Source organism: Enhydra lutris, unplaced genomic scaffold (assembly GCF_002288905.1).
Source record: "Enhydra lutris kenyoni isolate GAN:26980312 unplaced genomic scaffold, ASM228890v2 scaffoldscaffold10, whole genome shotgun sequence".
Classification (NCBI taxonomy): Eukaryota; Metazoa; Chordata; class Mammalia; order Carnivora; family Mustelidae; genus Enhydra; species Enhydra lutris.
In genome coordinates, this window is record NW_019154094.1 from 35,794,791 (window position 1) to 35,821,241 (window position 26,451).

Below are 26,451 nucleotides of genomic sequence, written 5' to 3' on the forward strand. Positions count from 1 at the left end.
ACATCTGAAACTACATTCTCTGTCTTTTTAGGTACTCTTGACTTTGAACACATTGAAGAGCAAGCAGAAGGCATCTTTGGAGGAAGGAAAGTAAAATTTCAGTGTTCAATTTTATGGGTGGTTCTAGGAGTAGGAAGCCTCCTTTTGTGTAAAGGCTTTTCCTTCATTTTTCTAGGAAACAATTAGTCTTGGGTTTAGGTTATTTTTTGGCTCTATTTGTAACCCTTAGTGCTCAGGTCAGAATGATATTAGTTGGTTCTCTGTGTGTGTGTGTGTATGTTCATGTGTTTCCTGCTTGGGATAGAAGGAATGTAGGTTTTCCCAAATACACATATTAAAATATTTTTTTTTAATGGTGCAAAATAGGTTGAAAAAAAGAGGGGATTGAAAACAAAGTGAGATTATCAAGGTCATGTGTTTCTGCTGCTGGTGGATTGCCGTTTTTGTCCGTGCAACAATAACAGAAACACACATTGTCCCCAACATTAGATGAATGTATGATCCCTTTTTTAAAAGATCAGATTACTCAATGATGACATAAAACATTATTATGAGACTCAAATACCTACAAGACTCGAATAGCCGCAAATTCATATAAATACCCTGTGCACATAGTCTTTTTTTTTTTTTTTTTTAAGATTTTTATCTGTTTGAGAGAGAGAACATGAGGAGGGGGAGAGACAGAGGGAGAGGGAGAAGCAGACTGTCCACTGAACAGGGAGCCTGATGTGGGTCTTGATTCCAGGACCCTGGAATCTGACCTGAGCTGAAAGCAGACACTTAACCGACTGAGCCACCCGGGTGTCTCCCACATGGTTCTTTTCATACACATACTCGTTCACTTATCTATTGCTGTGTAACTTACTACATATATTTAGTGGATTGAAAAAATAGTCTTTTTATTGCCTCTCATAATTAAGTGGGTTGGCTGGGGCTCAGCTGGACGGCTCATCTGCTGGTCACTGTTGAGTTGGTTGGGGCTGGTGATTGGGGCTGGCACACGCAAGCTTCTTAACTCACATTTCTGTCTCTGTGGTAGGAATATCTTAAGGCTAGGAACTCTATTTCTCCCTCCCTTCCTCTCTCTCTACACGTGACCGTCTTAGGCTTCTTTGTAGCTCGGTGACTGGCTCTAAGTGCAAAGGCCAACAGCATACAACAATTCGAGCCTCTGCTTGTATTGTGTTGCTAATATCCTATTGGTCAAAGCAGATCCCATGGCTGAGCCCAGTGTCAGTGGAGGAGGGGCCTACAAAAGGATGTCTATACCACGAAGGTCTCTTTTGTTGGGGGCGGGTACCAATGTTAGCAGTCTACCCCAGCACTTACTGTAAAACCTGTGAAATTTAAATTAGCAATATTATTTACTACGATAAAAGATGTTTTTCTGGAACACAGAGGATGTTGAGTTCATCATGATGACACTCTTTTCCCATCATTTTCTTTCTTTCCCATCATTTTCTACTGTTGCACAGTAGTAACACTGTCTTCACAACTTTTTGGAGCATGTAGCCTGAACAGAGTATCATCCTGTGAAATCCCCTCTGTGCTTTTCTTGCTAACCTGCAAGCATGAAGTTCCCACCATTTGGCATTCATTTGATGGTAACACAACATAGCAGGGCACTGACACAGCAATGGAGCAATGCTCAGGTAGGCGGCGGTCTGCCATCTGATCCAGGACACGCTTATTAATTTTTTAATTATTTAAATGACACACAGTTAAAATAGATACAGAGATAACTCCTGACAGTTTGCTAATGGACCTCAGTTTGAAGCACACCGCGTCGTCATGGGTCATGGCAGCACGCCTCAAAGTGGGGTCTGCAGACTGCTTGTTCCACGTTTGTGACCCGAGAAGTTCAGAGCACAGGAGTAATCACTGGGACACTTTTATGGTGACTCGATGCTGCCACAGCCACGTGTGGGATCAGGGGACCTGATACGGACTACCTCATCAGTTAGCTGTAAAGTGGAAGTAAATGCAACTAGTCCTTTGGTAGGCATTGAATTACAGCATCTTCCATAAAAAGTAAACACCTGATTTAGGACAAACACAACTGTGTGCAGTCCTCCGCCTGTAGATGAAACCCAGCAGAAGAGCACTAAAACCGAGGAGTCGAGAATCTGGAGAAAAAAGCTAGGTCCTGTCACTGTGGGAGGGTAGGGACCTTGGTTTAAAATCGGACAGTGGTGAGATCTTCATTGTCCCCTCACCTTACAATGTAGCGGAAGTTAAAACAAGATTGCGTTGTTAGGGGGGCTTGTTAAAACTCAAGTCCCCCGAGGCTGGCTGTGGGGTGAGGACTCTCACTGGTGGGTGTGTCCAGGTCTGAGCACGTGAGAGAAGGGCCTCTGTGGCTCATCTGTCTTTCCCCCTTCCATGTGCTCCTTTAGTGAGGAGAATACCCCCCTGGACTTGGACGACCACGGCGGCAGAACCTTCCTCCGAGTCTTGCTGCATTTGACGATGCACGACTACCCACCCCTGGTCTCGGGAGCCCTGCAGCTCCTCTTCCGGCACTTCAGTCAGAGGCAGGAGGTCCTGCAGGCCTTCAAACAGGTAGCTAGGGTTGCCATTCGTGTGTGTGTGTGTGTGTGTGTGTTTAGTGGTGTTGTTACTGTTTTCCGTGTGACTTTCCGAGAGGCTGTTGTCACCCCTGACCCGTTGCTTTTGTTCAGGTCCAGCTGCTTGTTACCAGCCAAGATGTGGACAACTACAAACAGATCAAACAAGACTTGGACCAGCTGAGATCCATCGTGGAAAAGTCGGAGCTCTGGGTGTACAAAGGGCAGGGCCCTGATGAGGCCATGGACGGTGCCTCTGGTGAAAATGAACATAAGAAAACAGAGGTGGGTGAGACGAGGCTCACACCATCCTTGCAGATGGATGGGCTCCTCCAACAAGGGGATATCCTCCTCTGGTTTTAGGAAAAAGCGCAGATTGTGGGTTGAGCGTTATTCACAAGAGATTAGCTTGTTAAGTAGCCGAAGTAACAGCTATTCTCCTAGGAAATAAGCTGAAAAATGGAACTTTAGCTACTTCTTCTGTGTCACCTTGGACCGTGGGGAGTAGACTTTGTTGCTGAGAGGATGAGCACCAGCTTTCCCTTGCAGACCCACCTGGGAAAGAACCTGTTCTCAGTAGGCTGCACCCCTTCCTCAATCCTCTCCCACATCAGTGAAATCACATCAATCTGAATGAGTCGGGCTGAACCCCAGCATGACGATAGGAAAACTGCCAAACTCTCATTGCTTCCTAAATGCCGATGCCAAGCCGAACGAACAGACTATTGCCCAAGGGCCAAACAAACCACACTTACGTTTATTTTGGTCTCTAGGACGGGAATAACAAGTCACAAAAGCATGAGAGCACCAGCAGCTACAACTACAGGGTGGTAAAAGAGGTAAGTGGCCCTCCTGCCTGCTTACCTCTCCTAGGAGCTACGGTCTGTGATAGTGAGGTTGAAGGTGCAAACACTTCAGCTTTTTCTTTCATGTAAAGTTTGACAGGGCGAAAGAAGCTCGCAGAGGTTACATACATGGGTTTTAGGGTCAGATCTTGGTTCGAATCATCCTCTGCAACTTCTTTTTTTTACTTATCCTCAATTTTCTCACTTTTGATCAGTGCAGTTAACACCTATATTTCTGAAGGGTTATAACTGACCAGAGGATTAATTGATAAAACCATCAAAGTTCCATCTCAGTGGCTGGCACATAGTGTCCACCTGAGGGCTCTAGTTCTTTAGAGATCTTTGCATAAGGTGGTTCAAAGTTGGGAGGTTGGGAGCTTTGTGGTTTTTTTTTTTTTTTACCCCCAGAGCACAGTCTTCTCGAGTCCCTGGCAATGACGCTGAGTCTCATCATTTTAGGAGATCTTTCTGAAACTGTCCCACTTCGGGTTGAAGCCTTAATCCACTGCATCCTCTGGAAGGGCATGTTCTTAGCCACATGGCGATTCAGTTTGATGTGATTAACAAGAATACTGCATATCAGAGCGCGATCTCCCTCGTTTTGGGTGTTTTAATATGCTGTGATCACTTCTGCCTCCCTGCCCACGACCAACACTTACGGCTTTTTTTTTCTCAGTTGTGCTTCCTAGTTTTCGGAGGTTGATTTCTTTCATTTTGTCTGGCTTTATTGAGGCGTAATTGACCCAAAACAAAAATTGTAATCTCACTAAAACATGACATGCAGTAATTTGATAGACATACTCTGTGGGATGACGACCACAGTCAAGTCAGTTAACACATGCGTCACCTCGCAGAGCTAGCTCTTTGGAGGCGGTGAGAACACTTGGGATTTGCTTCAGCAAATTTCGCATGTACATACACCTTTATTGCATGTTGTCACGCTGCTGTACACTGGAGCTCAGAGCTGAGGTTTGGTCAGAGGTACAAACTTGGGATCTCTCTCTCGGACAGATTCTGATCCGCCTCAGCAAACTCTGTGTCCAGGAGAGTGCATCCGTGAGGAAAAGCAGGAAGCAGCAGCAGCGGCTTCTACGGAACATGGGCGCGCACGCCGTGGTGCTGGAGCTGCTGCAGATCCCCTACGAGAAGGTGAGCCGGTCCCCCTCCCCAGAGGGCGGCGGGTCCCCGAGTTTTCCTCAGCCCTTCACATTTGGTGGTGTTGGTGAAGACATGAAGCCGATGTGATGAGCTGAGTGCGAGGCACTTGTAGGTCACTCGTATGAAACAAACAGCTTCATAAAGTGAAATCACCCATAACCTGCCTCCAGTTCTAAGATTCTAAGCGGGAGCCCGTTGATTCTCGCCTTGCTCCCACACCACGCTGGATGTGAAGGTTGGCTAGACGGAGCTCTGCGCACAGGCTCGTGCTCTCCAGCATCCTCTGCAAATGCCCTGCAGGCAGTTTAAGCCCTACAGGTTTCTAAACACATGTGGGAACGTGGGGCTTGCCCACTTTGGGGGTCCTCAGGTGCGTTCTGACATCTGGCCAAGTATTTGGGTCTATCCTGTATGTTGCTCTAAGTCCTCTTTTCTCTCATGAGAAGTTACACGCTCTGTCCCATCCTTTCATGCCAGCATTTGTCATTGACAGTGATAGGATTTAGGGAAGCAGGGTAATAGTGCTTGGCACTGTGCAGCCTGACAGGGCATTTGCAAAAGCCCTGTCCCTTCGCTTCCAAAATCCAGTGCCATTGTCATGGTGTTCCCACTTGACAGATGAGGAGACTGAGGCTTGGGGAGGTTTAGAACCCGAGGGCGTGGACTTCTGCCGCTTGAGTTTACCAGTGACTGCCAGAAAACCTTGCTGGCATTGAGTTGCCTGAAGAAGCCTCACTGCTTGTGCTTGCCGGGGGCCAGGCACTACAGTAGGTCCTTTTGTTCACTCGTTCACTTCATCCTTAAGACAGCGCATGAGACAGGTGATAATTTTAAGAGCCCCGCTTTAGATGAGAAGGCCGTTGCCAGAGGTTCCATACGTTTCCTCCACAGCGCAGCAACATGACAGAGCCAGCCCTGCTCAGTTGTGGAGCCCAGGTCTTGTTTGCTACACTAGCTGCCTGTGCTCAAGGAAGTTCTTGGCAGAGGCCACCACCGCAGTCACGGGGGCCACAGGATTCAGGTTCATCAAGCCTTTCAGTAGCTACCCATAAAGTGTAAGATTAATCCCTCCAATAGGTCAGGAACTTAACTAACCTGAAATTAGTACAAGTGTGCATGTCATCCTCACTTGACTGGCATTTAGGCTAGAACTGGCAAGCTGATTTACCTTGCTATGTGTAAAGAGTATGAGGAGGTAGTTTGCTGGCCTTGTCTTTGCCTCCTAATATCCTCAGTTTCCTTGAAAACATATATGCCTTCATAGAGTAGTGTTAATGGAAAAAACAGGTAACCTGATGTGGTTGGAATTGGTGGGAGAACAGTGTGTGTGTGTGTGTGTGTGTGTGTTACTCCATGAGTACAGATATCCCAGTGTGGGAAAACAGTGGAGGAATTCCTACAGATACGCTCTTGTTATGTGATGTCTTTAGAGCTTAGCTGCCTTGTAAAAATCCATTTCAAATGATGAAGTTTGTAGTTTCTGTGAGCCCCAGCAGATTCTCCTTTTAGCAAAGAAGTGAAAGAGTGTGGGACTGTTTGAGGTTACGGCTGCCAGCCAGCAGTGTCTCTCTGTCCCAAGGCCTCTGATTTCTTAGAGCTGGAAGGCATGCCACTTTCTCTGTTAATGAGAGACAAATGTTAATATCCACTCTGTTGTATGGGACTCCTCTTAACCTTGCCCATTTTTGATTGTTAAAGCTGGTAGCTCAGATTCCTTCTGTAAGTTGTTCTGCCCAGATGTGTCCTGTTTTCTCCCAGGATTATTATCTAGATCAGGGGGAGCCAACTGAAGACATGAACCGAATCCAACCCACCACCTGTTTTTATACAACATATTAGCTAAGAATGATTGTTCCATTTTTCAATAGTTACATTCTTAGTGGTACCTGCAAAATGTTCTCTCTTTTGCTTTTTGACCCACAAAACCCAAAGTATCTATCTGACCCCTGGTCTAGACCAGAACCAGTAGCTAACGTTGATTGTGTGATAACTGTCTCAGCACTTGACATGGATTTTGTCACTGAATCTTCACGACAACCATATGAAGTGTGCATTTTTATTGCCTCCATTTCACAGAGGAGGAGACGGAGACCCTGAATGCTTAAGTACATGGCTAGGGAGTGGTAGATCTGCATAAGCCCTAAGCAGTCAGGTTTTAGGGCCTGCCTTCCTAACTGTTAGGCTCTTGGCTGCTCGAAAGAGGTCATATAAGTGAGAAGACTTAGGGAGGTTACTGTTGACTATACAAATAGGAGGGATGATTCCATTTCATTCTCCTTCATTTTTATTATATTAAAGGTTGGTTTGTTTAGAATTGGGTAGAATGGCAGTAGGGTGTAATCAGTCGTCTTATCATGGGGCATCTAATGCTTAAAAAACACCGAGTGTGGGTTTTTACTGTAGGAAATGAGAACCACTTAATCAGCTGTGTGAAATGCCTGGGGCAGGTATTATCCCCATTTTGCAGATGGGAAAACTAACTCTTGGGTTAAATGCTGAGGCTGAGGTGACAAGGACAGGATTACGGCAGGTGTATTTGCCCGATTTTATAATCTAAAGAGATTTCTACTCTAACATGTTCTCTCCTGCCAAGAGCTCTAATGCACGCTTACGTTTGGCAGATTAAACAGGGTGAGCCCGAGAGCTGGGGCGGTGTGGGCTCACCACCAGTGATGCAGTCGGCTGTTGCTGTGCTGTCACTCTGCTCTCAGGATTGGGGGTGCTTTCAGAAATTTGGGGCATTGCTAGAAATGGCTTCCACTCTGTGTTGTACTCTTCCCAAATAAATTCTTTTTGTATCTGCTTGTGGCTAGTGGAAAAGAACATAGGACAGTTGAATTAGTTACAGGCTTCTTTGCAGTGTCATCAATGCAGCACCCCCATATTTTCACACAACAGGCCTTCAGCGTGTCATAGAACCGGGTCTCCTGGCGGAAAGGTAGGTGCTGTCACCTGCTGACCTTTTGTCCACAGCATAGCCCTATTTTCAACCTATTATTCATCTGCCTCCTTCCACACAGGCTGAAGATACCAAGATGCAGGAGATAATGAGGCTGGCTCACGAATTCCTACAGAATTTCTGTGCAGGCAACCAGCAGAATCAAGCCTTGCTACACAAACACATAAACCTGTTTCTCAACCCAGGGGTAAGACCTCAGGCATGTCTGGAAATCTGTGAGGGGAGGGCAGGAAGCAGTAAGAAGAACAGCTTGTTCTTTTGCTGTGGTGACCACAGGGACTTGTTATAATGCGACATTCATTCTAAGAGGAACATTTGGACCAACTCTCAGGAGGACATCAACACTCCCCATCTCTTTAGGGGAGAAAGCAGGGAAAGGGAGGAGGAAGTGGTAGGGCAAGGTAAGATATATTTTTTCCTAACATTCTTTATTACATCAAATTTTAGCCCTAGAGACTTGCTGATTGTCAGTCTCTAGCCACATCCTCCTGAGGTCATGCATAAAGTTTTCTGTGTACATAATATACAAATACATAGTTTATTCATATAAAACATAACTGTCATATCTTAGTTTGTCAGATATGTTTTGAAAATATGTATTGTGCAGTTTTTTAAAGAAAAATGGTGACATACTCTATATTTTGCATTTTGCTTTTTTCACTTAATACTATGGCTGTTTTTGCAAGTCACAGCTACATAAATTTTTCTCATTTTTGATGAGATGTTGTGATGGCTACATGGCGTTCCATAGTATGGCTGTAACATTTTAAAAATCATTCTCATATTAGTGGACATTGAGGCAATGTCTAATTCTTGACTTGTAAATAATTCTACAAAGGATATCCTTGTAAATACACGCACACTCGCCCCTTCATTAGTACTCCTAAAGCTTTGGAGGAGAGGACTGGAAGGCTGAGGGGTAATACTTCCTCTTTGTTATGTATGGGGAAAGAAAAGACAAAAGATAAAAAGTTTAGAGCCCCCTACCTCACACCAAACATAAAACTTAACTGCGTAGAAAATAGAAAATAAATCTTCTGGAAGATAACATGAAAATATCTTGATGACCTAGTGGAAAGTGAAATTTTCTTACATAGGATACAAGCAGCATTAATTACAAAGGAAAATATCAGTAAACCAGACTTCTTTAAAAACTTCTATTCACCAAATGACATTATTAAGATCCTCCAGAGGCAAACCAGAGGTGGGGAGAGGACATTTGCATTACAGGTGTCCAATAAAGAACTCCTATCTAGAATATATAACCAACTCAAAAAAAGTCAATAAGGAAAAGGGCAACTCAATTTAAAATTATTTTTATTAGCATATAATGTATTATTTGCCCGGGGTACAGGTCTGTGAATCATCAGGCTTAAACATTTCACCACACTCACCATAGCACATACCCTCCCCAATGTCCATTACCCAAAGGACGACCTATTTTTAAAAATAAGTTAAAAAAAAGTTTATAATGAAATCATCCATAGAAGAAATCCCGATAGCCAGTAAATGAGACAAAGTGATCATCAGAGAAGTGTAAATTAGCTAAGATTTGCACAACAAAGTATGACAAAAACCAAAGAGACCAACAATACTATAACTCAACTAGGGTATGGAAAAGCTCTAGTGTAGAATGGAAATTGTTAACATCTCTTGAAAACTGTTGGCAAGTACTGTCTCAAGCCAAACGCTTGTACTTTGCAACCCAGCAATTCCACTCATGGGTGGAAACCCAACAGAAATGCACGTATATTAAAGCTTAGCGGAAAACATGTTCAGGAATGCTCAGAGCAGCACTATTTGTACTAAGAGTAGTGTTACTGCTTGCTACTGAAACTGGATCCGCCCCCAAATGCCCATCAGCAATAGAACAGAGAAGCACATGGTGGTTTATTCATGCCATGGAATTTACATAGCAGTGACCACGAACCGACTACTGATAACACACAACAGCATGTTGACAGCGTTGCAGTTGGACTGTTGAGTAAAAGAAACCAGACGGGAGGGAGTACATGAGGCTTGACAGCGGGCAAAACTAATCTGTAGTTGCAGAAAACAAAACGAGTTAAATCGGGGGGCGAGACCTTTTGTTTCTTGACGTGGGTGCTGGGGTTTCCCGTGTAGTTCATTGAGCTGGAGACAAGTGATTCGTTTCCCTTTCCGTGTGTTTATTACAACTTACAAAAGAAGGCAGTACAGAAGTGAGAAAGGAGAAAGGTCTCTTTGTGGGTTTCAACGCTTCTCTCTGTGCATATTGCTAGACTCTCTTTCTCACTTGACTCAGCTCTGTCCACCTCTTGACCATTTCCTTGTGCTCCTGCCCTCACTCTTGTGCCAGATCCTGGAGGCGGTCACCATGCAGCACATCTTCATGAACAATTTCCAGCTCTGCAGTGAGATCAACGAGCGGGTTGTCCAGCATTTTGTTCATTGCATTGAGACCCACGGTCGAAACGTCCAGTACATAAAATTCTTGCAGACGATCGTCAAGGCAGAAGGGAAATTCATCAAAAAGTGCCAAGACATGGTCATGGCTGAGGTGACAGCTGTTTGTTTCTATATACCTTCATCTAGAGTTTCTGGCAAATTTTTAAATTCTTGCTATCTGTATGAACTGGCACCCTCTCCTGGAGCCACATAAATGGACAAAATGTAATTGTGGTGTGTATTTGTGAGCTTAAATTGTATGTAGAAATGAGAGTCTGATCTGATTTTTTCATAGCAGCAAATCTATTTATTTTAAGGCATTTTGGCTCAGATTCTTCTGAGAGGAGAAAAAAATAGGAATATTGAACAAAAATTACAAAGAATAGAGATTAAATATAGATAGAAACCACTGAGCCAGAACAGCCTACATTCCTGTGGATTATATGACAGTTTCTTTAATTATTCACTTAACTAGCTAGAAAAATTGTTGCTTGCTGATTCACGGGAAGAAGCTGGTCAGTGGAATTGGGACTAAGTCCCACTGGGTTGTCTGTGGGCAGTCAGGGCCATATGGGATGCTGTCTGACCGGGAAGGCCCTCTGCCACACCTGTGTTCAAATAGACTCAGTTGAATCTTCCCACCTGTTGAAAAAATGAAACATCAAGTAAATCCACTTAACACTTGGATTTATAATTCCCATTTAATAAGAAACAGGGTTCCAGTGGAAGGTAGTGTAGTGTGTTTAAAAGAATTGACTTGACCTGGGATATGAATGTAAGCTATACTACTTTATTGCCACAGTGACCTGATGACTTGCCAACCCTCAGCGAGCCTTCCTATAAAATGAAGGCACGGTGGTATTCAGCCAAGAAGCATACATGCCAGCTCAGGGGAACGATGGTGACAATAGGAGCTAACATTAGTTGGAAGCCTGCCATACCCTAGTCATGGTTCTAAGCAATTTACATATAATCATTTATTTCATCTACAGGACGCAGCACCGTGAGTTAGGTATCAATTTTGTCCTCAGTTTTATGGGCAAAACTGAGGCACAGTGAGGTTAGATCCATGTGGAGTGTTGGTCATGGTATCTAATTAGAGCTGACAGAAGTGAGTTGTTATTACACAGATATTATGGACTATATGTATTTTGACTTCTGTGCCAGCCCTTTTTGGATCTTCTGTATTTCCTGAAATTGATTTACCCTTAAGTGGACTTATGAGAAGCCACACACACAGTCCTGGGGGCAAGTTATAAGTAGGAATGCCTTGATTCTTTGAAGGAGTATTGAAAGGAAGACATACCTTAGTAAGAAGTGGTTAATTGATAATTGTGAAGAGAGGAGGCAGTATATGAAAACGTTGTAAAAGGGATACTACTTCTCAAGCATAAAAAAGATGGAAACATTTTTAAGATTTTATTTATTTATTTGACAGAGAGAGAGATCACAAGCAGGCAGAGAGGCAGGCAGAGAGAGAGGGGGAAGCAGGCTCCCCGCTGAGCAGAGAGCCCGATGCGGGGCTCGATCCCAGGACCCTGAGATCATGACCCGAGCCGAAGGCAGCGGCTTTAACCCACTGAGCCACCCAAGTGCCCCGATGGAAACATTTTTGAAAAGAAAAATCATAGCCTAAATATTAGGTTTGGAAAACCACATGCAAGCTTGCAATCTTCATTTCCACTGGATATGTGAATGTGGTTCTGCAGACTTTCTCTTCCCCTGGTAGTTTTGTTTAAGGCCACTGTCATATACCTGTATCTGTCTATTAAAGTGCTGCTGCTGCCGATTTTTAGTTATTGATTAACAGAAGTGAATGAAATTTAGATGAGTTTAGTAATAAAGGTGAGACTGGTTTTGGAAAGCAAACGCTGACAAAGCAGCTCTCCTTCGCTGCAAGTAGATATTTTTTAATGGTGTCCCCACCTCCGCAAGCCTGTAATATAAACAAGCCCTGTTCTTTTTATAGCTCGTTAATTCGGGAGAAGACGTCCTCGTGTTCTACAACGACAGAGCCTCTTTCCAGACCCTGATCCAGATGATGAGGTCAGAGCGGGACCGGATGGACGAGAACAGCCCTCTTATGTATCACATCCACCTGGTGGAGCTCTTGGCCGTGTGCACTGAGGGCAAGAACGTCTACACGGAGATAAAGTGCAACTCCCTGCTGCCGCTGGATGACATCGTCCGCGTCGTGACCCACGAGGACTGCATCCCCGAGGTGAGTGAGCCTTTCTCATGCCTCTGCATGGTGCGTGTGGAGCTGTGGCCGGCCCACACGAGACCTCACAGTGCTGAGACCTGCAGCTCATTTCATAGTGAGGTCTCAGTTGGTGGAAACAACATTTTCTTGAATGCTGATTTTGTACATAAAGCTTGTCGGTGGGGGGATGTCTGCTGTCTCCTTGAGAACCATGGGAATCTGCTGCTGTGCTTCTGTTCTTGGTAACTAATAACAGCCTGTTGAGCAAAGAGGATTCTTTGAATCCCCTTTGAATGAATGTCTGAAAAAATGAGATTGAATGGGTTGAGATATGGTTCATGGGCACAGAAGACCCGATTCTGCAAGTTTATTCTTTAAAATGAAAATTTGTATTATAACAATAATGACAATTATAAAATATTGAGGAACTACAGATAAGCAGTATGAAAATCCACCACCCATAATAAATAACTGTTCGATTTTGAAAATGATTCCTTCTAAGCTGTCCATTTTCTTGTTCATATATATTGGCTGGTAACAAAAATGACAGAAAAACAGTGGATCATCCAGAATATAGTTTGGCTTTATATGTTTAAAATATACACTCTTAATTTTTATCTTAAACTAAATATACATATATTTGTATATAGTATATGTAGTATGTATCATATCTATGCTAGTATGTTTTTAGATGATTTTTTTGAAAAGTTCAAATAGCAGAGACTATAAAGGATTAAACTATGAAAATTCTCCTAATCTGTTCCCTCCCACCCCACAGAAAATCATTTATTATGTTCTTGTGCATTGTCTAGAATTCTGCATATAAACAAATGTAAATATATGTTCTTCATTCCCCCATGCCCTTTTTATTTTTTTTTAATACAAAAGGTGACATTCTGGATACACTGTTCTTCTTTTTGTATCAGTTCATAAAGAGATTCCACATTCCTTTTTTATAGTTACATAAAAATTTTATTGTGTGGATGTTCTGTAATTGCCCTGCATGGCTGTTTAACAGGCTTATGAGACTATAATGAGATGATAATAACTGGTGATTCTCGTGAAAGAGGAAATGACAAGATTGCCTTTTTCTCACAGCCTTGTCCACTTAGACTTCTGGACTCTTTTCTGATAGGTGAAAAGAGTGTTCTAACATAGTTTTGATTTACGTTTCTCTTATTCCATGTATACCAAATCGGTTTTTCAGAGAAGGCTGTTTCTGTCTTCAGGTTAAAATTGCATACATTAACTTCCTTAATCACTGCTATGTGGATACGGAGGTGGAAATGAAGGAGATTTACACCAGCAATCACATGTGGAAATTGTTTGAGAATTTCCTCGTGGACATCTGCAGGGTAAGGCTCTCTGGAACTGAGCAGCAGAGCGGAAGTGTGTGTGTACGTGTGTGTCTGGACATCCTTATGCAGGCTTAAGGGAAATAGCCACATAATTTCAACTCATTAATGTGTGGCACAGGGTGGCAGATGTGTTTCTTGGCCTCGCATATGTCTCATTCCTTTCTACTTTTTACTCCTAACAGAGAATACATTTTATGCATCATGTGTCAGGGAAGATGGATCATTTCTGCTTTTCACTTCATCCTTTATAGATTGATCTGTGAATAATAATCTGAGACATGGGGCGCCTGGGTGGCTCACTGGGTTAAGCCTCTGTCTTTGGTTCAGATCATGGTCTTAGGGTCCTGGTATCGAGCTCCACATCAGACTCTGCTCAGTGGGGAGCCTGCTTCCCCTTCTCTCTCTGCCTGCCTCTCTGCCTGCTTATGATCTCTCGCTCTCTGTCAAATAAATAAATAAAATCTTTTTTTAAAAAATCTGAGACATACTACAATCAGATTTAAATGTTTTCTTTTCCTTGACACTATGTCTCCTTGAAGGCCACGGTCCTAAGCTTGAGCATTTCTCTCCTTCCGTCTGGTGTTGAGGATCCTGCGAAGCACTTCCCTTTGGATCTGCTTTCCTGACCAGCCATTGAACTGGGCTTCATACTCTTGATTTGGTTTTGCTCCAAGCTTAATGTTAATCTTAAGGCTGAAAGACCTACTATTTGACAAGGCACACCATAGATACACTAGGAGTTTTGTGATGGTGGATTTAGGGGAGAGGTGGTGGGAACCAAGAGAGAATAATTGTAAGATGAACCTTAATTTCGGACACGTGTTGAAAAGAAAAGTGCACTCTGGAGTCCTAGACTGTGATAATTTCTGCTTGAATGTACAGTTACCAGTGTAAGACAAAGAACCTATAGGAACTTGTTTTCTTCCCAATTGAGGACTTTATTTAATAGTACTCAGGTATTGGTATCACAGACATATATATATTTTTTAAATGTCAAATTCCTCCTGGTCTTTTAATCCCATAAATCTGGGTTTTAGAGATTGGAAAGAAAGGCATGTTTTGTTTTATTTTTATTTTATTTTATGCTTTAAAAAAATTTTTTTTTTAAAAATAGACTCTATACCCAGTGTGGAGCCCAATGTGAGGCTTGAACTCATGACCCTGAGAGCAAGACCTGAGTGGAGTCAAGAGTCAGAGGCTTTACTGACTGAGCCACCCAGGGACCCCTGCTTTGTTTTTGTTTTTGTTTTTTTTTCTTTTTTTCTTTCTTTCTTTTTTTGAATCAGGCTGAGCAAAGTTTTCCGTAAAGGACCAGATATTAAACACATTTAGCTTTGTGGGCCATCTGGTCTGTATCACAACTACTCAACTCTGCCTTGGTAGTTTGAAAGCAGCCATGACAATATGTATACATGTGGGCATGGCTGTGTTCCACTAAAACTTTATTTATAAAAGCAGCCATCAGCCCTTAACTTTGCTGACTTCTACATTACATTATTCAGAAATGTAAAATCAGTTGCTTATTTCATTTTCTGAATTTGTCTACAAACTGCTGAGCATTAAGCTTAGAACATGGTAGTTAGTTAATAAAACTTGATTCTTTTTTGCCCTTCATAAATTTTTATAAGTAATGTTAATGTCTCAAGCTGTGTAAGTAATGAATTTGGTAATAAAACTTGATTTTTTAAAAAGATTATTTATTTATTTATTTGACAGACACAAGTAGGCAGAGAGGCAGGCAGAGAGAGAGGAGGAAGCAGGCTCCCTGCTGAGCAGAGAGCCCGATGCGGGGCTCGATCCCAGGACCCTGGGATCATCACCTGAGCCAAAGGCAGAGGCTTTAACCCACTGAGCCACCCAGGCGCCCCATAAAACTTGATTTTTAAGCATGTATTTTTTAAACCTTTCCCTCTAAATGTCTGATTAGACATTAGACATTATTTTAAGCAGCATAATTAAGTAGAATGTAAGTAAAATCTGAAATCTCTTCTTACCCCAAAACTTAGAGTCCATGACTCTGATTTACAGCCCACTACTTTCAACAGCATTGCATATCCTTAACTTTTTAAAAATTGAAGTCTAGTTGACACACAATGTGACATTAGTTCCACTGTACAACATAGTGATGTGACAACTTTATATTAACATTTCTATTGAATGAAAGAGTGTTGTAGATTTGGAGAGCATCACACACAATGGACCTCACCGATGTATTTGATTCTCTTGATTACATGGATAGGAAACCATAGCTGACAAGAGATGAATGGCTTAACCAGGGGACAATTTGCTTTTAGGGGACAGTATAGATAACTGTAGTGACTATGCCTTAAGCTGCCTTTTAAAGGTTTTAGATTTGCCACACAGGGCTAGGAATTGGGAAGCAATGGCCCTCTAGGTGCCATCCCAGTTTTAATGTTGTGTGTGTCTCTATGTGATGTCTGAGTGGATTAGCTTCTCTTCCTGCATGATTTACTGTTGTTATTACTGTAATTTCTAAGAGGGAGACATATCAACCTGCAAGCCTTTACCTTCCATTTGTTAAGGGGGTAATCAGCAGTAGTGGTCCCAGATTTCTTAATCCTACAACTGACCTGCAGGTTTTGGTGTCATGTCTGAAACGTCCAATTGCCTTGCAGGCCTGTAACAACACCAGTGACAGGAAACATGCAGACTCCATTTTGGAGAAGTATGTTACTGAAATTGTCATGAGTATCGTCACCACTTTCTTCAGTTCTCCCTTCTCGGACCAGAGCACGACGCTGCAGGTAAGAAAGGCAAAGGCAGGGCATTCACAGCTGAACTTTGGCAGTGGCTGTCCGCCCGGATTTTGGCAGTGACCAGCTGTCCATGAGCCGTTCTGCAGAGCTTTCGGACAAGATGCTTTTCCCGCTATGGGGGGTCCCTTGAAGCGCCTAAGGATGTTTTCCTAAACCAGATGATTCTATTGGTTGTTGATTTTTATCCCCTTAAGATGCCTTTTCTTCCCCCTTCATTCTTGTTGATTCCTCCCCTCTAATCTTGGCAGCTTTCAGATAGGTGCTCCCCTGTTATTAACACTTCTTTAAAACACATTTGGAGATCTCGATTCTAACTCCCAAGTGTGCGCCCGGAGTTCACCCGACATGGTGAGGGGCTAGTGTGAGAAGTTGTGCAGCCAGCCGGGGGTACTGCAGCATGGCCTGGCCCTGCGGGCGTATGCACGCCTTCACGCGTGGCACTCCTGGGACTGTGTACCATCATGGCCCTGTGTCAGGATTCCCGCCAGGTCCAAAGGTAGGAATCCATGGATCTGGGAGATGATGTCATTCTTTGACTTGGAAAAAAATCATCCTTCTCTTTATAACATAAGTCTGGATTAACCTCTGTGTGAGTCTTGCCGCAGGACAAAAGCTGATCTTGGTCTCCAGCAGTGAGAAGAGAAATACTAACCCTCCTTGTCATAGGAGCGGGTAGAGGCTGTCCTGGGGTTGATGGGTGGCCCAGGGTTGCTGGAGTATAGACATAATCCTAATGAAGGTAAATGCTCCAAGGGAAGGGTGATTCTTGGTCAGTGTAATATTCCCTGATGCATTAATTAGATACTGCTATAGTTCATTAATATGCAAAGAGTTCGTATGAGCCTAATACAGCCTATGAGGTAGATAAAACTATTCCCATTTTCAGCTGTGTAAACTGAGGCTCAGAAAGTTTAATTACCGTGCTCAGTCAGGGTCACAGCCATTAGGTGACAGAACCATTATTTTAGCCTGCTTCTTTCTGACGTAAAAACTTGAATTATGGAATTTTTTTTATTGAGATACCTTTCCTTGGGACTACTGGTAACCTTCTGTTTAGTTAGAAATAGCTATAAAAGCTAGCAGTTAAGTGAAAGTATCCCAGAGTTAGAAGGTTGCCTTTCAAATGTCTGTACTTGTTCGTGAGTAATTAGGGAGCGGAAACTGGTTGGATCCCAAGCACATGAGTTCCTAGAGACCAGAACAGGCTCCTCACCAAGTACTATTACACAGAGAGCCAGCTAGGGAAGATGCTTTGGTTACTAAGATTAGACTTGCTTCTTTTGTAATTTCAAGTGACAATCACCACAGCAATGCCCATTCTCCTATAGATTGTGAAACAGTATTGCAAAACCAAAATGTCAAAGTGAATCAGTCACATTAATTGGAAAACCATTAAACGGGAACTTGCGTTTTGGTTTTCTATCTTGGTCACTCCTGTTTCCTCATACTGCCTTACTCTGAAGCCAGTTTTTGGACCACCTAGTAAGCCAGACTTGTCAGAGAGATGAGTCTTCAATATAAATGTCATAAGTTCCTGGCAAGACCCAGGTAGTCTATATACACTTAGAATACAAAATCCAAAGTGGTTTTAGCTTTGTTTTTTAAGGGGTAGCTTATGAATTTCTAGAACATTTATTTTCAAGAAATATTATTTTTGGATCTCTCGTAGTCTGTTTTATTTTGTTTATACGCTGAGAAGCATATGCCTCATTTCCCCAGCTAGATTTTTACTTCCTTCCTGGCTTCCTTCCTTGTTTATTTTTTGTTGTTGTTTGTTTCCTTCCTTCTTTTCATTCAGCCCAAACATATGAGGAAGGGAATTGGTGAATTTGGGTTTGGCTCTGTTGCATTTATGTTGCCCGTGGATGTCCAGGGAGCAGCTGGAACTATGGGATCCAGAGAGGAAGAATCGAATTTTGAAGAATTTAGAGCAGGATAAAGCTGGTTTCAAATCCTCACTCTGTCCCTTACTGGCTCTGTGGACTTGCCTTGGCCACCGAACTTCCGAACCTCTTCGCTTGCATTTGAAGCAGAAATGTAGTATCCGCCATACAGGTTATTGTGAGCACTAGAAATAATGTTTTATGAAACATCTAGCATAATGCCTGCTGCGTAGGAGAGGCTTAGTGAACAGGAACTTGTGCTTTTCCCTGCTAGACTGTCAGCTACGGTAAGAAGGACATAGTTATGTCTTAGGTGCACAGTTGTCTGTGATACTGCTCTGTCCCTGTGCCTCGCTTTGTGCTCGGAACCTAGTAGTTGCTGACTCATTGAATAAGTAAATGAATCGGTGAGACTCAGGAGAATGGAGAGGTAGAATCCAAATTTATACATTGGCTCCTTGAAGTTGTGGCCCAGAAAATGAAGTGGTTTACTAGAGGGGACTGGGCACAGCACAAATAACTAGAGACAAGATACTCAAGAAGCCGGAGGAAGGTCTTCACTCTATCCCGCACATAGGATGGGATTCAAGGAAAAAGCAGGGCTTCAGGATCTAAGAAAAGGGAGGATTTTATGTAGAAGGTGTTGGGCAGCCATGTTCTTTAGTCCAAGAGGTCAAGTGAGGTGATGCCCCCAGATTGCCTAATGGAAGCTACTCTAGCCAATTTATTCATTTTTTGTTTTTCCAGAGGTCAGATGGGAACAGAGCCTAGTAAATACTGGTTCCATTGAATTAATTTAGTCAAAGAAACTTTTTGAATTTTGAATTCAGAGATACTCTTTGAATTCGGGTGTTGGGTTCTCATCCTAACTCTAGCACACAGGAGCCAGTGGGGTGGATGACAATTCCACTGTTGACTTCTCTGGGTCTTGGTGAGGGTTCAGTGAGAGGCAAAAAGCCCTTAGCCCTTGGCATGTGGCACAGAAAGTACTTCTTGAAGAAAGCAGTGAGATCCCGGTTTGCGGGTGACCTTGGTGGAAAGAGCACAAGTTGTTGGCATCAGAGAGCCCTGACGTCGACTCACTGCTCTGCCACCACTTCTCCGTTCTTTGGTGTACTTTCTTTTAAGCTTTCTGGACCCCCATTTTGTATGTATAGCATTAAGGCAGTTTATTTGCCACAGGATTGTTAGTTGAGTCCCCAAAAGTGGCACCTAATAAGTGTAAGTTACCTGAACATTGTTCATAGAAGAGGTTCTGAATTTTTTATTGACCTATTGTACTTTCTTCTAATAGAGTTTCTACCCCCTTACCCCAGCACTTTCTATTGTTTTTCTTCTATCTCAGAAACCTTTCTAGAGTTTTTTAATGCTTTTTTTCTTTGCTGTATTAACTCTCACTGTGTTTTGGAGGGACTGTGTAAGTCCTCTTCCCCTAGACTGAAAACCCATGGAGTAGCTCACTGTACACAGTGAAGTTTGCCTTGCAGGTCAAAGCTACCATGACCTGGGTAGCTTTGGGTGGAGACCATAATTATAACTTTGAAATGCATTCAGAAAGCACTGTCAAACTGAGGAAGTAAATGTTGGAGTTCTATTACTTTAATAAAAAGAACACACATTTGTACCGTCCTAGGAATAGATTCTACCATATCGTTAACTCATCCGTAGTAAATGAATACTTCGAATGAGTAACCATCAGAACTGTCTTCTGTTTATATCACTGAAGACACTGCTACAAATAAGTAAACATTCTTGGTGAGATCCACTCATCAGTTTGTTTTTTCTGGTTAAAAGTAGAGGTTCTGCTTATAGGAAATAACGTCTGGAAGGAACTTTGGGTTAATCTGCCTCAGTCCACTTACTTTATATATTAGGTGAAGTTAAAGCTCAGAGACATGAGGGGCACCTGGATGGCTCAGTTGGGTTAAGCCTCTGCCTTTGGCTGAGGTCATGATCTCAGGGTTCTGGGATCCAGCCCCTCATCAGGCTCCCTGCTCAGCGGGGAGCCTGCTTCCCCCTCCCCCGCCTACTTGTGAACTCTCTGTCAAATCAATAAATAAAATCTAAAAAAAAAAAAAGCTCAGCGACATGAGGTAATTTGCCTGAAGTCATACTGCCAGTTGGTAACCGGACAATAATACCAGTTTTCACATTGATTCCATGGTTGGTTCTTCTGGTCACTCAGTTGGCATCAAGTTTATAGATGCCCTTAAAATGCTTCTGATTTTTTCCTCCTTAGGCTAGGCAACTTCTAGAATCCTGCTGATTACCGGTCACCCCCTTCTCACTCTTGCAAAGGGTCCATTACTGTTAACCCACCGTTCAGTGCAATGTCTGTTTCTGATGGGCATATCCGTGATCTGCAGAAAAGTCATACTGCCCGTCTCTCGGCCTCTCTTCCTTGCAGACTCGCCAGCCGGTCTTTGTGCAACTGCTGCAAGGTGTGTTCAGGGTTTACCACTGCAACTGGTTAATGCCGAGCCAAAAAGCCTCCGTGGAGAGCTGTATCCGGGTGCTCTCTGATGTAGGTAAGATACCGTGCAGTTTGGATTGAACGTGATGAAAATGAACTGCCTGCCAGTGCTAGAGAGAGCCATTTCTCGAGCGCTTGTTCTAGCTCTTCTGAAGTTCCGCGTGCAGGATGGAATGGAAATCTTCTTGACTGCGAACCCTTCCTTTCATCTACCAAGCCAGCATCTCCCAAAGTTAAGAGCCAGTAAGTCCCAAAGAAAGATAGCCTTTGAGAAAGGAAGAGTGCGTGGTTCAGTGTGAGGCAACTCTTGGCAAGTCCCAGGGCACACAAGCTAATTGAAGGCTCTGGGAAGTCTCTCATGCAAGAAATGCATTTGTTTACTCCAGTAAGTGTATTTGACCGTATGGAAACTTTCTTCCTATGAAGTACACGTCCAAGCCCAGGGAACATCCTTTCTCAGAAATGGTGTGCTGATCCCTTTTGACTCGATGATAAATGGTGCTCCATTCCCTCTTCCCCACCCCTTACTTGTCACCTCTCTGGCAGCTTTGAAAGGAAGTCTTAAAAATTACTGCTCCCTTCACCTGGACTTAATCAGGCTCTATTTCTTGGCGCTGTTCCCCTTCATAAATGTTAATTAAGCAAGGAGTTCCCCTGCCTGCCTAAATTTAAGAAGAGTTCTCTCCCTGTCGTAGCTATTTCCATCCCTTGAGAGCAGCAGCAGAAACAGGTGAGGTTCTCGGCACTGTTGAGTAGTTGCCCAGCAAATACAGATGCTGTCTATTAGGGTGACTTCCCTCATTTCAGTCCTCCCATCCTGATTTCCTTGACTCTCACATGGTAGGTGTTGGTGTCTTTTTATTATCTATGCAGCTCTATTTCATAATAAGAGATGAGGCTTTTGAAAGTGTGTACATTATAGGGTCATGACGTGATACCCCAGAGCCAAGGCTCTGAGACAGTATCCCCAGAACTCGCTACTCTGCCCTTGGAGGGTTAGGCGTCATGAAGTTGTTGAGTTAAATTTGGGCAGGTTGCCCAGCTGACCAGCTCAATGCTCATTAGGGAGATGAAATGTTTTAATTGGCTTGAAACTGACGAGAAAAGACAGAGGGAGGGGATGTCTTTTAAGTGGCAGGGCATGAAAACAGTGCAGCCCCCCAGGAATTCAGACATGTGCCTCTTGGGGAATGCCTCCTCCTGACTAAAATCACACCAAAGTTCACTATTTTTCATGGTTTATCTTCAGAAAGGGGTATCTGGTGCACATTATTTCTAGCTGAGTGTACGCTGTGCATCCTGGGGTTTTTTTTGTTTTTTTTTTTTTATTCTTATCTTTTTCCCCAAATTTCTCACTTGCTTTATTAAACCTTAAAATTCGTTGGCTGGCTGATGGTTCCTTAACCCACACTCAGTTTTTTTGTTTTTGTTTTTAATTGGATTTAAACAATTGCTTCTCAGATTGCTTCTTCCAGGGTGCTAGCTTTGATTTTACAGTTAGATACAGGTAATATGGCACCTCTTCTTTGCTTCTGGTCTTAGGAACCATTAAAGATAGGCAGTTGTTGTCTTGCTTTTTGGAGGTTGTTGGATTTTCCATATGGAAAAAAAGGATTGTTGGTCTTATTTATTTTCCTTCTTTAATTACGCTTTTTATTTTGGATGAATTTCAGACATATAGGAAGGTTGCCAGGGGAACACACAGAGTTCCCATATGCCCCTCACCCAGTTTCCCCTGCTGTCAACATCTTGCAACACCAGAATATTTTTGTCAAAACTACAAAACTGATATTGGCCCATTGCTATGAAATAAACTCCAGACTTGGCACCACTTTTTCCATCAATGTCCTTCATCTGTTCCAGGATTCTCTCTAGGGTCCCACGTTGCCTTTAGTTGTGATGCCTCTCTAGGCCCCTCTGGGCTGCAGAAGTACCTCGGATTTCCCTCGTTTTTTATGACATTAACAGTCTTGAAGAGTGCTGATCAGGTGTCCTGTAGAATATCCCTGCTGTGGGTTTGATTGTTCCTTTCCTCATGATTAGACTGGAGTTTAAGAGGGGAAGACACGAGCCTAAATGGAAAGAATAGCTTATGTTATTGTAAATATCATTGTTTGTATTATGTTTGGCTTAAATTGGCATTTTGTAGATTGTTGTGTAGAATACCACCGATAGAGGATTTTTGGAAAAATAGCCAAATCAGTTCCCTGTCTTCATAATTCTTTACATATATGAACACAAGGGAGACCTTAGGATGCCAATCATTGAGGAAACCCATTGAAGTTTAACTTTGACTTGCCCAAAGTTTGACCTTAGAACATGTTAATCCTCAGAGCTACTGCCCCCAAGAATTCACATTGAAAATTGCTGACCTAAGGATGGTCAGATTCATTTGAGCTCCTCAGCGTTCACACTCATTGCCATGCAAGTGACATGGCTCAGAAAAATCTGCCTGAAGGATGATGGGGGGGTTAAGTCTGTCTTTGGGGCATCTCCTTCCCATGTTGGAGTCTCACAAGTCATCTTTCTTCCCTGTAGCTAAGAGCCGGGCCATCGCTATTCCTGTGGACCTGGACAGCCAAGTCAACAACCTCTTTCTGAAGTCCCACAACATCGTACAGAAAACTGCCATGAACTGGCGGCTGACTGCCCGCAATGCGGCTCGCAGAGACTCTGTTCTGGCGGCTTCTAGAGACTACCGGAATATCATTGAGAGATTGCAGGTAATGCCTGACCCAGGGAGGAGTGAACCTGAACCAGGCCTAAGGTGGTTCCCATACAGCAGTGCTTCCATGAGCCAAAGAAAAACCAAGATGGGCCATAGAGAGATGTTGGCATGTGAGTGGATAGTCAAGCACCGTAATAGACATAGGACCGAGAATGCAAAGCTACTTGGGAAGAGGAGAGCTCCTCACGAAGTCATGGTCTGTAAAGATTCATAGATTTATAGATTTCTTTCTGTAGAATGGGGACTCTGCTCTTACCAGGAAGGAATATTTAAGTATTACAAAGGGGTACTTAGAATAAGGGCATGAGGGCTCCATGTTTTTTTATTTTTTAAATCACCCTGGATATGTAGCCTCTTGATTTAGCAGGTAAACTAATAATGCCGAGAAAAGAGTTTTCTATCAGACCGAGCCAACTGAAAATAAAAATGTTCCTAAATTCTACCTGGATTGTACTTTTTTTCTTAGCACCTAGGAAGAGATCTGTCCCTTTATTAAGGGAAGAGTAGTGAATATTAGGTGTATGTTAAACACTTAAACATACATCTTAACGTGAGCACCTTCCTTTAGCAAGCTCTTTAAGGGATTCTCTTACAGGAAGTGCATGGGCCATTGTCGGAGATTCTCAGACACTTCAGATGGGCCTGCTGCAGTGGTTAAGGGCATGATCTCAGGCCAGCACCTGCGGTCAAGTCCTGACGCCATTGCTTAGAAATGCTGTGTCCTCGGAAAGGTTACTTTATTGCTCTGTGCTTTGGTTTTCTCATCTGTGAAGTAGGATAATAGTAACACCTACCTCAAGGGGTGGATGTAAGGATTACAAGGCTGGTAACCTGTTCCCATTATCGGAACACATTTGCCTGCTTACCAAATCACAACAGCCATTATTTCCTTCTTTTCTGCTGTTCTAGAGGTTGGCTAGGCTCGCTAAGGTGTTTCTTGCTCAGGGTCCTGAATGCAGTTGCAGTGAGATGGCAGCTGCGGTTGGACTCATCTTGGAATCTTGCACACGTTTGGCCGTTGATGTTGGGACCCCCCCCCCCCCCGCTGGAGTTGTGAGCTGAAGCATCTCCATGCAGTTTCCCCATGTGGTCGGTGCTTGCTTGTAGCACGGTGGCTGGGTCCCAAGATCAGCATCTCTCAGAGAGAGAGACAACAAAAGCTGTAATGACTTTAGGGCACACATAGCATCATCACTTTTGTCAAATTCTCTTGGTCAAGACACTCACAAGTGTCCACTGAGGTTCAAGGGAAGGGGACATAGACCACCATATGATGGGAAGAATGAATGTCAGTGATGCAGTGTAAGAAGGACGTGCAAGAGAAGATATATTACAGTGGCCATTTTTGGAAAATAGTTCATGTAAACAGCATAGGATAGAGCCTGCTGTGTAGTGAGCACTTGATAAATGACAGCTGCTATTATGATTATTACTGTTACTGTCATTGCTGTTAGGACTGTAACAATGAATCTCTCTGAGGTTATATAACCTGCCTACAGATGCATCTATTAGCTCTACTCATGGTGGGCACTAGGAATGCAATGGTGAACAAAACCACAAATGAGTAGTGCTATGGAGAGCTGCTGAGGAACCTCATCTTGTCCAGAGCTGGAATGGTGATCCAAGGCTTTGCTGAGGAGTGATGTTTGAACCAAGATCAGAGGAATATAGGACTCACTTAAAGAAAAGAGTAGAAGGGAGGGTAACGCATATGAAAAGAACTTTTTAATGGGACAGAATGTGATGCATTTGAAGACCAAAGGAAGGTTAGTGTGTGGCTGGAAGCCCATGGAGCTGGGGAAGTAGGAAGGTGTTCTTAGGTCAGGGAAAGAATTCCACCCTTCCTCTGACAGACCCAGTCTTAAAGGTAATTTAGTTCAAATAGAGTGCTTCCTCACTCTACTATATTTTTAAAGTGAAGGGATATTATAGACTCACAATTGTTTGAATGCACAGTATTTTTTACTATTCAGACTAAATAAATTATCTGCAGCCAAACACACCAGTTTCTTGTGCTCTTCTCGGATTTATTATGCATATTCTTGAGGAATAAAATAAAATATGTAAGCCTAGCTAACACTTACTATGAAGACTTGAGTAGCGGCTGAAAGGATCCTCATTATGCCGTGATGTATTTTCTGCGTCCCTGTAGTAGAAGATTGCCTGGGACGGCAGAAGTTGTCATAATCTAAGAACATTCACTTGCAGCCTGACTGCTTGTATGACTAATCTCCATTGAGACAGCCCCTCACTTAACACCAGCATCTTTCCCTACCCATTGCTTCACCATCCTTGTCTGTTGGTCTCCTCGATTGCTGAATGCTAAACATCTGGCAATACAATGCAAATCAATTGCAGTGTAAAGTTCAAACCTTGCAAAAGATGCAGGATTTTACGAATATGATTTTGAAGAACTGCTTCAACCCCCTGCAAATGCTATAGACAAAGGTTTGCCAGAGTTAGGACTGATAACTACTGAAGAAGAGAACTTTGGGTGCTTTCAAAGAAGAAACAGATTTAAAAAAAAAAAAAAAATGACCCTCTTTTTGACTGTGCTGTGAATGTCAGTATGAATTAAGGGATACTGTAGTGTACTCTTGCTGGAAAGATTGCCTTTCCCCCTAAAATAATTTGATCGATGCATGCATTCTTTATGCATCCTAAATATTATTGAGTGATTGTAAATTTTGTTCAGTATAAAATAAACAATATTCACATTCTTTAGTTTTAGTTTTGGGGTAACAGTTAAATCAATTCTTTATTGACCATTCCCTATGAAATTTGGGTCTCCAGTTACGTTGAATGACTTAAAGGTCATTTAAGTGACCTTTCCCTTGCAAATCTCCCTGGTTTATTAGGCCTTCCTCTATTATCTACCCTGCTGTGTTCAGCTCCCATCTTAATCAGCAAGGCTTCTAGTTAGGTTCTGACTCACCAAGCCATCCAGCAGACTTTAGCATCTTTTGAAGATAATTTCTCATCTGTTTTCTGCCATTTGCCTTTATATGGTGTTTGTTGTGTTGGTTTTGCTGCTCTTTCAACTTCTCTCTGTTTTCCTCTCCTACAGCTATGT

General features: G+C 42.9%; 1 protein-coding gene across 2 annotated transcripts in view; it reads left to right on the forward strand.

Moving 5' to 3' along the window:
* Nucleotides 1-26,451, forward strand: part of LOC111144005 (inositol 1,4,5-trisphosphate receptor type 1) — a 330,013-nt gene that overhangs the window by 173,613 nt on the left and 129,949 nt on the right. For both annotated transcript variants that reach the window (XM_022498062.1, XM_022498063.1), the window contains exons 26-37: nt 32-86; nt 2,397-2,562; nt 2,682-2,852; nt 3,341-3,406; nt 4,424-4,561; nt 7,591-7,716; nt 9,868-10,068; nt 11,926-12,177; nt 13,389-13,514; nt 16,154-16,282; nt 20,585-20,705; nt 23,189-23,373. In XM_022498062.1, coding sequence (XP_022353770.1) covers nt 32-86; nt 2,397-2,562; nt 2,682-2,852; nt 3,341-3,406; nt 4,424-4,561; nt 7,591-7,716; nt 9,868-10,068; nt 11,926-12,177; nt 13,389-13,514; nt 16,154-16,282; nt 20,585-20,705; nt 23,189-23,373 — 1,736 coding nt within the window. The remainder of the gene's footprint in view (nt 1-31; nt 87-2,396; nt 2,563-2,681; nt 2,853-3,340; nt 3,407-4,423; nt 4,562-7,590; nt 7,717-9,867; nt 10,069-11,925; nt 12,178-13,388; nt 13,515-16,153; nt 16,283-20,584; nt 20,706-23,188; nt 23,374-26,451) is intronic.